The sequence below is a fragment of the Scomber scombrus genome, chromosome 15, assembly GCF_963691925.1.
Source record: "Scomber scombrus chromosome 15, fScoSco1.1, whole genome shotgun sequence".
Taxonomy (NCBI): domain Eukaryota; kingdom Metazoa; phylum Chordata; class Actinopteri; order Scombriformes; family Scombridae; genus Scomber; species Scomber scombrus.
In genome coordinates, this window is record NC_084984.1 from 7,911,529 (window position 1) to 7,924,940 (window position 13,412).

Genomic DNA, 13,412 nt, shown 5'->3' on the forward strand with positions numbered 1-13,412 from the left:
AGGAGCCTTTCACACAGCTGCTGCAGCCAGCTAACATCACTGACACTGTGTTCTCTCACCGCAAACTTTCAGTATCTCATTTTTAAACCAAAAAAAACAAGTTAACTTACATGTGTGGTGTTTTTATATTCGGGGTCCTCTCAGTTTCTGTCCTCTTAAATCTGGTGCTGCTTCAGGTTGTCGATCTTTGCAAATTTAGGAAGGGGCACAAAATTAACAAAATAATACCCTGATTCTCATTTTTGAGTTGCGAAATCACTCCCATCCCTTTGTTTTTTAAAGTGCTACCACCATGTTTAAAAACAGACTAAAAGGTTGCAGTAAGATTTTAACTTTTGTGAGGCAGACATAAGAAAAATATCATGGCCTGAGTTGAAACTCTTACTGCAAATATATATTTTTTGACTTCTATGACTCGTGGTAGATGGTGGTTCTCACTTGGTTCAGTCATAACCTCAGTTTATATTCTGGTTTAAGGTGTGATTTATTTAAAACATTACTTTTGGCAAATGTGTTGGAATGCTGTCCGGTCAAAAAATCTCTTGTGTGCTTTTTTTTTTTTTTTCATTTTATTTTTTCCTTGCTGTGAACATGTATTTGCTGTCATCACTCTCCGCAGGTCTGCAGGTCTTCACTTTTTTCTGTTTGTTTTTCTCCCACTGCAGGTGATGAACTGGCAAAACCCAGAGTGCCAGCGTCGTACGAGTAAGTACGAGAGCAAAAACTTTAAAGCTTTTTCTGCATTTTTTTAAACGTCTGCCAAGACTGAAAGTACCCTTCATGTGCATGTTTTTATTCACTGAACTCTGATGCATCTCTGCTTCAAATGTAATAAAGTTTGACTCTTTCTCTTTCTCCCTCTCTCTCTCTCGTTGCAGTCTGACTAACAGCGACCTTCTGTCTCTGGACCCCTTCGGCCCGACTGTAGCAGCAGGCTCCTCCTCCTCTGTGTCCTCATCAACAGGTAACCACTGTGGACATATCTTTCCCCACAACTTCCGATTTGAACTTTATCTTTCCTTTTATATTGCACAGTATCTCTCAGCATCAAGAGGTTACTATAATTCCTTAAAGGAGCAACCGGGCTACAAGTATTCTGTTTTTTTTTTATTCATTCATTAACTTGAGCTAGAGATTCAGTCATCTTTGCTCTCTCCTTGATCTCATCATCTCTCTGTGCACCGTGTAGTGTCCCTCTCTCTCTCTCTCTCTCTCTCTCTCTCTCTCTCTCTCTCTCTCTCTCCCTCTCTCCCTCTCTTTTTTTCCAAGCTACTCAGTTGGCCCCCTTTTCCTCCCAGATGGAGGAACTGACCCCTGAAGTCAACTGAATACTTGACTTTAGGGAAATATAATGCCAGGCTTAGTGCTGCTAGTCTGTTTTTTAAAAGTTTTCACTGTTCAGCCTTTTCTTTATGTTTAAATAGCACCAGTTATTTGAGGTATACCTATCTCCTTTCATAAAAAATTTCCAAGTTTCACACTTCCACTAAGAGTTCAGTTCAGCTTGTTTTACTTGACTTTTGAGGTTTTCGAAGCGTGCAGCGTTGATAGAGGGATTCTCATGGCTTTGCATGCATGACACCAGTGTTTAAACAGAGTGACATTAGCACTGACCCATAGCCTAGGCTAAGCGTAATCCACAGTTAATTGGCACCTAGTTGAGGTCAGAAGGTTGGCTATAAAGCCCGCTGGCACGTATGTTGTGAAACAGTGTCTCGTTACTGTCAAAGGTCTCGGCTTAAAAGTCAAAAGAGCAGCGCAAAGTGCCCCGATTAAGATACTGTGATGGGAATTAAGTCCCTGCTTGCACCCTGTTAAATCTCTGTGTACAGTGTAACAGTAATACCAGCTCAAAATGCACGGAAGTCTAATATGTGAGCTATCAAAACGATTCAAACATGTATGGATGATTTTATTTATTTTTTATCATGTATTATATGTATTTATTTTATGTTCATGTATATTTTTTTTTGCACATTTTTACTTGTTTTACACATTGTTTTACTTTACTTTTTGTTTTATTACATTGTCATCCTCTGAGTTTTCATTACTTTGTATTGTATTATTGGTTTGATTTTTGACTTTATGATTTTTACCTGCTCCTGTTAGACCTTGCCTCTATTTTCCTCTCAATCCCTCCGTCTCCATCTTTTCTGATGATTGACTCAGACTCGGTGTTTCTGCCGGAGACGTCAGGTAAAACGTGTGTGACAGCGATGTAGATTAAAGCTTTTGAAGAAACTTGAGGCATTCATCGGCTACTGCTTAAGCCTCACTTCAGATGCATGTGACAAAGTGTGATTGAACTTAACTATAAACTGTGTAGTCAGACTAAATTAGGCTTTGATTATTAGGATTGTGATGCTTGTTTAAAATCAGGGCCATGGCTTTGCATGTTTGTTGCTGATAACCGAGCATATTGGTTTCAAATATGCTCAGTATTTTCTTGGGCTTGAAACCAAAACTAGAATTTCAGTAGTCTGTTATCTCCATTATATCAATCAGTCTATTTTTTCCTGTTAAAAAGAAGAAAATATGTCATAACTGTAGAAACTAATTGAAGTTTTATTGATGTTTGCCAAAGCTCAACCGACTGTAATATAAAATGTAACTAAGTCATATATCCTTAAAGTTCATACTGAGTCACATGGCTGTCCTTACCAATAAAAAATCTTAATTGTGTTGTAATAAAGTTGTAAAAGTGTTATGCGACAGTTTAAGATGATGCGGTGCAGCTCTCTGTGATGTCAGCATCTGTACAGATGTGTGTCTTCATGTCTACCTTCTATACTCTTTGTTTTCCCTCCACCATCACACGCGTCACCCTCCTCAGCTGAGACGGTGGTACAACGGGAGCGCTCTCCTCCCTTGGCAGAGAGCCAACAATCCAAAGATGTCTCCTCTTTCTCTTCGTCCACATCCTCCCCCTGGGACTCGCCAGAAAACCCTTTCCAAGCACTCAAGCCTGTGCCGGCGCGGGCCCAGAGCGCCCCCATCACCCTGCCAACCGAGCCGGTTGACCCCATCAAAAGCCCGGCCGCCGCCAGCCCTCCAAAGAGCGTCGACGCCTTCTCCTCCGTGTCCTGGTCTCAGAGTCAGTGGATCGCCTTCAATGATAATTTCGCTCCACCTCGTCGTCAGGGCTCGGGGTCGTCCGTGAAGGAGCTCCAGAGGACCCAGTCCACCTCTGGCAGGCCTAGTCGCTTCCTCTCTGATGACTCTGCTGACGGCGACTGTAAAGCAGCGGGCAGCAGGGAGGACAGCAGCTCTTGTTTCGGTGATGTCTTCTCTGGGATTACAGATAGGGCGATGGCAGCTGCTCCATCAAGCAAAATATTCAATGGTAACATCTTTACCGCTGCTAGAGACATTTTGCCTGAGGTTTGGAGTTTTGTTTTAAGTTTTGTGCATTTGTTTCATAGTTGAAGTTGACACATTTAAAAAAAAAAAACTTTTTCTGTTGTTTGTTTGTTTTTTCACTATTTTATTTGACTGGCATATGCTTATTTAACTCACAGCCTGGTTTGTTTTTCCTTGTTTTTCTGTTTTGCGATATTTTCTTTGGAATGTGTTTTTACTTGTTCCTTGTTATGACTGTCGATGTATAATTTTGCTGCTGTGGTTTTTTTTATATTAGAGGTCTTGATGCATGATGGTTTTGAATCTACTTCAGTTAAGTTCTAACATGAACAGACATGTTATTTCTTCCCAATCTCTGTGCTATTTAACTGTCACCAACCAGTCACATTTTCTTTTGTTTCCTCCCGTGCAGTGCCAGTACCGAACAGACCTACCACCCCTTTGACAGCTGGAGCCTTGGTGCCCCCTCCACGACCCTCTTCCAGGCCCAAACTCCCCACCGGGAAACTCACAGGAATCAATGAGATTGTGAGTAAATATGTGCAGTAGCAACACTATTGATTGTTTTTTTTAAAAAATAGATTAAATGATGCAAAGATTTTTTTTTCGACATTGTGATATCATCTCACGCAGGTACGACCGTTCAGCCCACCCAAGACATCCAACGCCAGCCCGCCTCCTGCAGCACCACTCGCCCGGGCAGAGAGCTCCTCCTCCTTGTCCTCGAATGCCTCGCTCAGCGCTGGCAACACCCCTACTGTTGGTAAGAATGCTTCCTCAGCTTCTCACCATTAAAATGGCATCTTTTTTTATTCTCCTTTTTTCTTCAGCTATTCACCAAACTGTCACATGCCTTTGTATCTGCACCACAGTGTGCCACCATGCTTCCCACTTCCCCCTCACTCTCCTCCCTTCCTTCACTCCTCTCCTCTCCTTACAGTAGCTGAGCACAACTTTGCTCTCCTCCTCTCCTCTCCAGAGACAGAGCTGCTCTCCCCCTCTCCTTTCTTTCTGCTAAGCCAAAGTGAGTCTGCCTTTCCAAACTCGCGTTGCTTATAGTTATCATCTCTTCTCTGCATACATACATTTTTCGCTGATGCTAAGAATGTCATCGTTAGGGCCTGTTAGCTCTTTGTTCATCTCTGTGCAATCATATCAGCCTTGTCAGCTTAGGGCTCACCTGCCACCATCACACATGTAGGAGCTGGCTTACAACTGTGATCAGTGTCATCTCTCCTCTCATTTTGTGCTCTCTGGGTCTGTTTATCTCCTCCTTTTCTCCTTTACGCCTCTAATTTGGTGTAAAGAGGATGATGTGTTCATAGCAAAGCTGCCTACCTTTGAGAAGCGGTGTGAAACACCAGCAGGTATGGGTTCTGGTTCATATAAGAGGACTCTCCTCTATATTTAACTAAAACTAACACCAGCCTGTTGGTTGGGCCGGATGGAGAATTGCATTTTTATGCTTTGCAGTGATTGCATTCCTTTGTCTTGCGCGCTATCCATATGTTCACTTGTTTCTCACATTATCTTACTTTTGAACAGCATCAACTCCTAACACGATTAAGTAATGAATGATTTGACTTGTACTCTTGTTTTAATATGCTCTCTTAGGTCACTCTGACTTTCTAATAGTGCTTAATTTTAGGTAAAGCAGCTGCAGCACAAACTGCTCTAAAACATATCCTGTTTCTGTTCATTTGAGAAATAACAATGTACTGATTTGCAACGTATGAATGACTGACTCAATGAATATGCAATAATAGAAATGTTCTTAATTATGTAACATATCTTTGCATGATCAAACCTTCCTAACTCTGACGTGAGGACCTCGCTGTTATGAAAGTCTGATCTGCAGCTGAGTCAACAAACCCACAACTCTTTCTCCTTTCTCATTCTCAGGAACGTCTCGCGGTCCCAGCCCTGTGACCCTGGCATCCCAAGATGCTTTGCCCATTGCCGTGGCCTTCACAGAGTCGGTTAATGCTTACTTCAAAGGGGCTGATCCCACTAAGTGAGTCTCACATGACCTCCTGCGGCTCAAAGGCCCCAACATGGACCTGCACGCATACACATTTTTGCTTATACTTGAACTATAACACTTATGACGTTATGAGTTATACAGTACATGCTGTATGGTTTCTGCACTGCACACACACACACACACACACACACACACACACACTTGGTTGTGCGTTGGTTGTGCGTTTTGCAGAGTGTATCTCTCAGGCGCTGTGTATGAGTGGAATGTTTTGTGTTAAGTCTGACACCATTCTTTCAGACTGGATAACCTACATGGGGCAGATTATAGTCTGGGGCAGAGAAAACATACAGCCTTTTATTGGTTAACTGCTGTTAAATTGCTGCTGTGCAAAAGGCTTATTTTTGCAGGGATTAGCAAATGGAACATTTCATAAGCAATGCAGCAGACGCACGGTGCAAGGTTGAGACCCGCTGTGGGCCTTTGCCACTGCAGCCAAGGCAGGACCCCAACTGAAGCAAGACTCCTCCTGCCCCAGAAATTGTTTAGAGTCTGGATCTACATTAGACTACAGACGCACGTACATATACTTTATATTAAGATTGGCATGAGTGAATATGGGCATGTGTTAAACCTTCAAACTAAAGCCAATGTTAAACACAAGACTACAACAGGGTGAATATCGAGTCTAAGGCCTTATTAGATCTTCATATAAAAGGTGGATTAGTGGGCTGAAGTAAGACCAAATATTTCAAATGTACCGTTGAACAACGTTATACTGGTGAAAATGAATACATTTGATAATTTAATAATTATTTAACTTATTTCTCAGTCAAAAATGCCAGATATTCTGCTGGCCAAGCTTTTCAAATGTGATAATATCTTGCTTCCTCCATATCTTTTTGGGGTTTGGACTCTTGGTCAGACCAAACATCTGATTTGAAGATGTCAGTTTAGGCAAATTATAACTTTTGGTTCAGTTTTCTGACATTTTTATTACCTAAATATTGATTGACTGTTTGAAATGATCAACAGATGCATTTATTTCCATATGGCTTCACTTCTGCAGGTGTATTGTGAAGATCACGGGAGACATGACCTTCTCGTTCCCCGTGGGCATCATCAAGGTGTTCACCACCAACCCTTCCCCAGCCGTGCTCACCTTTAAACTGAAGAACACCAGCAGGTTGGAGCCGATCATTCCCAACCAGCAGCTACTATTCAGGTGAGACGTCCGGAGGGGGAAAGTCGATCGTTAAAAAACGACTAAAATACAAACATGCAGGTTTGCGAGTGAAGAACTTTGCAGAGCTGATGAGTTTATGACTTGTACGAGCTGCGGTTAAACGAAAGAGGGATTTGGACTTGATGATATGAGTGAGAATCGAGGAAATATAGAGTGCGTCAGTGAGAGGAAATTCAATTAGTAATCTGACATAAACCTATCATTAAGCTGTCAGAGAAGTATTTTCCACCAGACTTTAACAGCCAGGTTCTCAACAGCCCATGTCTCTTCTGAAACACTTCACACCCTAAAACAGCAAAAAAAAAAAAAAAAAGGACAGCGAGCTTCTTATAACAACTGCTTCACTCAACATACATAATTTTACCTCTCACCTCTTTTGTCTCAGTGAGAGGTGCTGAAAGTATATTATACCTCACATGCTGTGCAAACTTCAAATACGGCTCTAAATGTGTCAGGTTGGTCTGGTTGACTTTATGTGAACAGTTTAAAACTAAAAAAAAAGTTTTTTTCTTTTTTTTTTTCTTTTTTTTGGGTAATGTTTCTTGCTCTGGTTCATCTCGGTTATCCCAAGACCACACGGCTGGACTAATTGAATCAAATGGAATTCATGATTTAGTAGCTGGTTGGATATAACAAGGTCATTTTTTCCAAGCTATTGGAGCTTTGCACACAAAGCCAAGAAGAGCAATGAATAATTGAGCCTCTGATTATTCCTTGTGTGTGTACGAGCGTGCATTCGTGTGTATCCTTCTGACTTCTTTTGTCTGTGCTTTTTAAAAAAAAAATGTATTCAGTGATCCTTCCCAAAGTGACTCAAATTCCAAGGACTTCTGGTTCAACATGCAAGCACTGACGTCCTACCTCAGAAAAGCCTTGGATCAGAATCCTTCAGCTTCCTACTATAACGTGGACATCCTAAAATACCAGGTCAGTCAGCCAACGGCGAGCTGAGAACATAATCCAGATAAAATGACTGTATTTAAAGAATGCTTCTAAAAACATATTTCCCAAAGTGCTTCACAATCCGGGCACGTCTGAGAAAGAAGCAAAAAAAGAAAATGAAAATGAGGATAGAGCAGTTAGAAGGGTCGTAGATTTGCTATATTATAGCTGATCAATGAATATATTTATGTGTATGTGTGTATAAGTTGCCCTTCCTCTTATTAGCCGGCAAATGCTATGGCGCCAGAGTAGGTAAGGGTTAAATAACTTGTCAAGGGATTCTTCAGCTGCTTCAGCCGCACTGACATCAAACATCAAGCCTCGGCCCTCTAGTTGGCGGACAACCTCACAAACCACTAAGGCCATCCTGCCACCCCATAATCATGCCCTGCTTTTCTTTTTTTCTTGACACAAAAAAAAGACTTTGTTTGTGTATGATGGATCAAGAAATATAGGAATATAATAATCAGAGAGGTGTAAAACAAACAATCCAAGAAATGGCCAAATTTCAACTTTTGAGCTTTCCAGGAAGCTTTGAAGTAATATGAGTTTCATTTTTAGCTTGCATTTGTGTTTTTTCATCGCAGCAAATCAACTAAATATGTTGTGTCAGAAGTATAAGAGTGAAATTAACCTTCTTAGTTGGGATTCATAGTGTAATTTTAGCTGAATTCGCTGTAATTGCTCAAATTCAGTGCAGTCTTGTCCATATTTAAAGTTTGATAATGAGGTTGTGCTGCTGCGTTCAGGTGCTCTCTGACGGGATTCATTCCACTCCTCTCAACCTGGCCGTCTACTGGAAGTGTACACCGAGCACAACAGACCTGAGGGTGGACTACCGCTACAACCCGGAGTCCATGGCTTCCCCTGGGCCGCTCACCAACATACAAATCTTAGTGCCTGTCGATGGAGGAGTCACCAACATGCAGTCCCTACCCAACTCCATCTGGTGAGCTGTGGAGCTTTGTTTTATCAGCCGCTGAAGAATAGTTCTTTTTTATGTATATAGAAACAACTTACGGTGTTCATACTCTCCTTTTTAGGAATTCAGAGCAGAATAAGTGTCTGTGGAAGCTGAGTGACATCTCAGAAAAGTCTGAAAATGAAGGTAAAGATTTTTTTTTCTCCCTCCGTTTACATAAATTTGTTTGCCACAAGAGACAGCTTGTTTAAAAGCATACTTGTAGACTCAGTGGCGAGTGAGTGTGTGTGTGTGTTTGTGTTTGATTTGCAGGCGCTGGGTCTCTGAGGGCCAAATTTGAGCTGTCAAATGGCCCGTCAAACCCTTCCACTCTAGCAGTGCAGTTCATGAATGAGGGGAGCACCCTGTCAGGAGTGGACATGGAGCTGCAGGGGACAGGATACAGACTTTCTCTCAATAAGAAGAGATTTGCCACAGGTATGCATGTGAGCTTCATCAACCAGACTTATCAGATGTTCATTAGTGCACCATTAACTCAAATTATGTCTCATTTGTTTATTTCTTTAGGTCGTTATATGGCAGATTTCTGAGGTGACCAACCACTCTGGTTCTTAAAAAAAAAAAAAAAATCTCGCTAGAAACAGAAGTCGTCAACTTTGAACCTCTGGATCCATCTGAACTCGGTTGTGCTTTTGCCAGGAAAGCGAGAATCTCACTACAATAAAACAGCACTGAGTATTGAACACTGTTAAAAGAAAAAAGAAAAGAAAAAAAGACAAATAAAAGAAAACTAAGACGAGCTTTCAGGAAATGTGTAGATATGAAGTCTAATAATGCTTTCTGATCAATTCACTTTTGTATAGTCAGAAACAATTTATGACTAGATATAAATCTATATTGTATTTGAAATCATAAAAAGAGAAAAAAAAAGTGCACTAAAAATCTTTCAGACGCTCTTCTTCCCTTTTTTATATTCGTTTTTCAAGAGTCTGTAAAGAATCTAAAACAAATGAATTTCTGCGTGGAAGAGAAGAATAACCTTGTGGTTTCTCCCTCTGTCCCTCCGCACTGTAAATACTAACACTCGACCAGCTCTGACTCGACTCTCAAATCAGTTCTGTCTTCTGTTTCTCTTCTTCTTTTTTCCCCCGTTCCTCGCAAATTGTCTTTTTTTTCTCTTTTCTTTTTTTTGATCATGTGCAATGAAGCAATGAAGGTAGAATCTGTCTCACACACTCGTAGCACAAGCTTGATCTTTTAGCACAACATTGAAGTGCTTTCAAACAAATGCAAAAAAAAAAAAAAAAAATATCCGACCTCAGTGCCTCCTCTTATACAGTGGATCAATAGGCATCAAAAGTGCATCAATGTTTTTACCCAGATTTGGGTCTCCAGATTTAATCTGCATTTCTCTGTATGGAGTTTTTAGTTGTTGTTTTTTTAAACAATCACCCTTTAATGGGGTCTATGATCAGTGTGGTCTTTTTAAAACTCAACTATTTGTCTTTGCAAATTCCCTTTTCAGTCAAGGCTTGTACTTTTTTTAAACCCTTCATTTTTAATCATCATGTAAAAAAAAAAAGAAAAAGAAAGCTCAGTGATCTTGACTGTAAAACATTGTGTCAAATGTAAAATGCTTTAAAAGATTCAAGGGACGTTACCCCACACTTAAGTTTTTTTAAAAACCTTTTATTAAAAAAAAGAAAGCATTTTTTTAATCACACATTTGTGCCCTCTTAATAGAGAAATGTGCCTAAATCTAACTTTTCTCTACTCTCTCTCTCTACTTTTTTTAATATATACTACAGCACAGTTAATGAGAATAGCAACAACATTGTGCCAGTTGTGTTTTTTACTCCTTTTATTTGGATACTGAAGGGAAAAGGCTTCCTGTTTTTACAACCCGACTGTCTTCCAGAAATGATTAACTTATGTTTTCTTTCTGCGATTGGGTTTGATCATTGAACTCTTTTTATATAACTTTTTTCTATTCAATACTCATCGGGTTGATCTTAACCTCTCATTCGCTCGCTGTGCAGTAGACAACGTTAGTGTCAGCAGCACAATAAGGCCAAATTAATGATTGAAATGCCTTATTACAACTACTCGACACTGAGTAATCCGGTGTTGTTGACTGTGGTTAGATATTGTATCACAGTACTGCCATTGCCCCTGTGATAGACTGGCGAACTGTCCTGCCTCTCACACCCCGTTGCATGCTGGGAAAGGCTTTAGCCCCTCGAAACTATTAACAGCACAAGTGGGTGAATGGAACATGGATGGATGGGTGGAAAAATTGCCACGTTTGACTCTTGGTGTTTCCATTCGTGTCTATTTACTAATGGAGGGCTGCTGCTGTAGAGGCTGTTGTACTTCTTGATGGAGTATGTTTTGTTGTGTAGGACTTTTTTTTTTTTTTTTTTTTTTCATTGACCACGTCCTTGCAACGATCATTCAATGATGTGATTAATTGCTCGGAAGCTGTGATTGAAAACTGATGAAACTTTTTTTTAGGACTGGAGTTTCATACACTGTGCATGACTTGGCCAACTGACCTCTCTGATAAGATTTTAGGAAATAATCTTTCATATCAGGCTAATTTTTTTTTTTTTTTTTTACTATAAAACATGGCTCCTTGTAGGTTTTCAATGATTGGATAACAGGTGACGACTTGATTCATTGTCTCACCTGGAAACTGATGATTTATCTGATTTCAGTCATCATGTCCAGACAGTGTAATTACATGTAATCATCAGTTTTTACAATGTTTTATACTTAAAGTGGACATCTGTACCTGGTTTAAGACTAAAGCCTTTAATGATAATTTAGAGACACTTACCTTAAATGAATGAATAGAAAAAGTTAATTTAAGTTGAGTCTGTCTAACTTAAATTTTGTATCTCACACTGAACTTAAATCAGCCAAATGTTGAAATGTTGAGTTTACATAAAATCCTCAAATGTAGCACCAGACATTTGTACTGTGAGAAATCAACACGTCGCTCAGTGTTTTATTCATTAATAATTATGCCAATGTTTTGGGTAAGATGAGCCGAATGCATTTAAGAAAAGCAAGCAGATTGTGTAATTGTATTCAGTATTAGCAAGCTGGTTCTTGCTGTCCCTAAAAAAAGAAAAAGAAAGAAGAAACCTTTCAAAATGAATTTACAAGGCTCCTTGTTTGGTCACTTTCACATTCTTTTTTTTTTCCTTTTTTGTTGTATTAAACAGAGTTTTAAAAAGAGCAAAATTGTGTAAATGATTCTCATAAATTGTACATTTTTACCAGTATCAGCCACTTTTTGTCTCTACTTTATGATTTCTCATTGTGCCTGTATTAAATGTGTAATATATGAATATATACAAATATATGAAAATGACTACTTTAACTGTGTTCTGTGTGATTTCTTTGAGCTTGACACAAATATATAGTCATAGTGTAGAAGATCACATTCGCTTTTAGGAAACTGACATTTTTCTGTTTTCTGTCTTATCATAGACCAAGTGGATAATCACTAACTGGCAGATTAGTTGAGAATGAAAATAATCATCAGCTGCAGCCCGGCCCTGTTTGGCAAACCTTATGAGAACATTTTTTTCATTTTTTGTGTGGAGACAGATAGTTGTGTGTGTGTTTTTGTAGAAATTAGTGCAATGATTCAATAATGTGGATTGCTTGATAGTTTAGGGATAGCAAAAAGGCAACTGGCTCTTTCTCACCCAGCTTCATACTACGTAGACAAAATACAACAGGAATTTCCACCAAAGTTAGAGCAGTTGACTTTGCTTTTGTGCATTAATCAGGATTTTTAAAAATCAAAATCTGATGACAGATTGCTGATTTAGTCATGATTCTTTATTGATTTTAAACCAAGTTGTTAGAGGCTTTTAAAACCTTGAAATCTCACCAATATTCATCACAGACACAACGTAGACTGTAGAGGTCAAAAGTTGTGATATTGCAAGATGACAACTATATTTTTCATTGTACTTTCCATTGTCAGTTTTACATTAAATAAAAAGGCTATGATCCACATCAAAAGGTTTGTATTAAACTTTCTACTGACTTGCAGAATGATAGAGCATGAAAACAAAGCTCGAAGACACCATCACACATGTGTTACTAATGTACTGTTTGCACTGAGAGAAGCCCATACAGTGCTTTGCTGTGGAGGATGTATGCATGACTGTGCGTACGCGCTCAGCACTACATCAACACCTTGTGCATATTTACACACTCAGTCATGCCTTGTGTCCCTCTGCCTCAAAACCTCCTCCACGCTGTTTGAAATACACCGTCTGAGCTGCCTGTTCACAGCCACATGTGTGAGCCATCAGTGTTGACTCTACTTTTCCCTGTCCGCCTCACTCAGATGAAGAGGAGGAGATCTTAGGGTCTCTGGTGTGTGATGTTATTCTCTGCAAAACCAAAGTAAGATATGTGAGCTGAAGTCATATCCAGAAACTGTGTTGAGCCATATGAAGACTCTTGTGTGTGGCCAAGCACTTTATACAACTTGAGAGGATTTGGGAGTTTGAGTATGAGAGCTGTACAGGTATGAGGTATGATTGAGAGCGCTTGAAGGAATTTTGGGAGGCTTTTTATTCAGAGTTAGATGAGAAGATAAAATGTCTGTACAATAAATATTAATTAACAACCAGCAGTAATTGCAGAAAGACTCAAAACAACAAGTTCCATCTGAAAGGTAAAAGAAATTCATGTATTCTAATGAATACATTTTATCTCACTTATTTTATTTGTACAAGTAAAAATGACAAGTTGTGATTATACTGTATCTTGTTTGTACAAAATGTGTTGTGGTTTTTACTGGACTATTTCTTGTCTGGGCACAATGTATCTCCCCTCATTGGCTGGACTTTTTGCAGTAATGACAAAACTCCAAGAAGTAATAGTCCCTCAAATAACTTCCTGTTAAAACTCAGAACCCAGGATTTCCTCAG

General features: G+C 39.6%; 1 protein-coding gene across 3 annotated transcripts in view; it reads left to right on the forward strand.

The window, feature by feature from the left end:
• Window positions 1–11,600, forward strand: part of fcho2 (FCH and mu domain containing endocytic adaptor 2) — a 47,886-nt gene extending 36,286 nt beyond the window's left edge. For 2 of the 3 annotated variants that reach the window (XM_062434229.1, XM_062434232.1), the window contains exons 16-27: window positions 666–705; window positions 879–964; window positions 3,773–3,888; window positions 3,994–4,123; window positions 4,668–4,727; window positions 5,263–5,374; window positions 6,411–6,566; window positions 7,382–7,514; window positions 8,279–8,478; window positions 8,573–8,637; window positions 8,764–8,928; window positions 9,019–11,600. In XM_062434229.1, coding sequence (XP_062290213.1) covers window positions 666–705; window positions 879–964; window positions 3,773–3,888; window positions 3,994–4,123; window positions 4,668–4,727; window positions 5,263–5,374; window positions 6,411–6,566; window positions 7,382–7,514; window positions 8,279–8,478; window positions 8,573–8,637; window positions 8,764–8,928; window positions 9,019–9,041 — 1,286 coding nt within the window. In that variant the 3' untranslated portion in view covers window positions 9,042–11,600. The remainder of the gene's footprint in view (window positions 1–665; window positions 706–878; window positions 965–3,772; window positions 3,889–3,993; window positions 4,124–4,667; window positions 4,728–5,262; window positions 5,375–6,410; window positions 6,567–7,381; window positions 7,515–8,278; window positions 8,479–8,572; window positions 8,638–8,763; window positions 8,929–9,018) is intronic. The other variant, XM_062434231.1, reaches the window with a different exon arrangement.
• The last annotated feature ends 1,812 nt before the right edge of the window (window positions 11,601–13,412 follow it).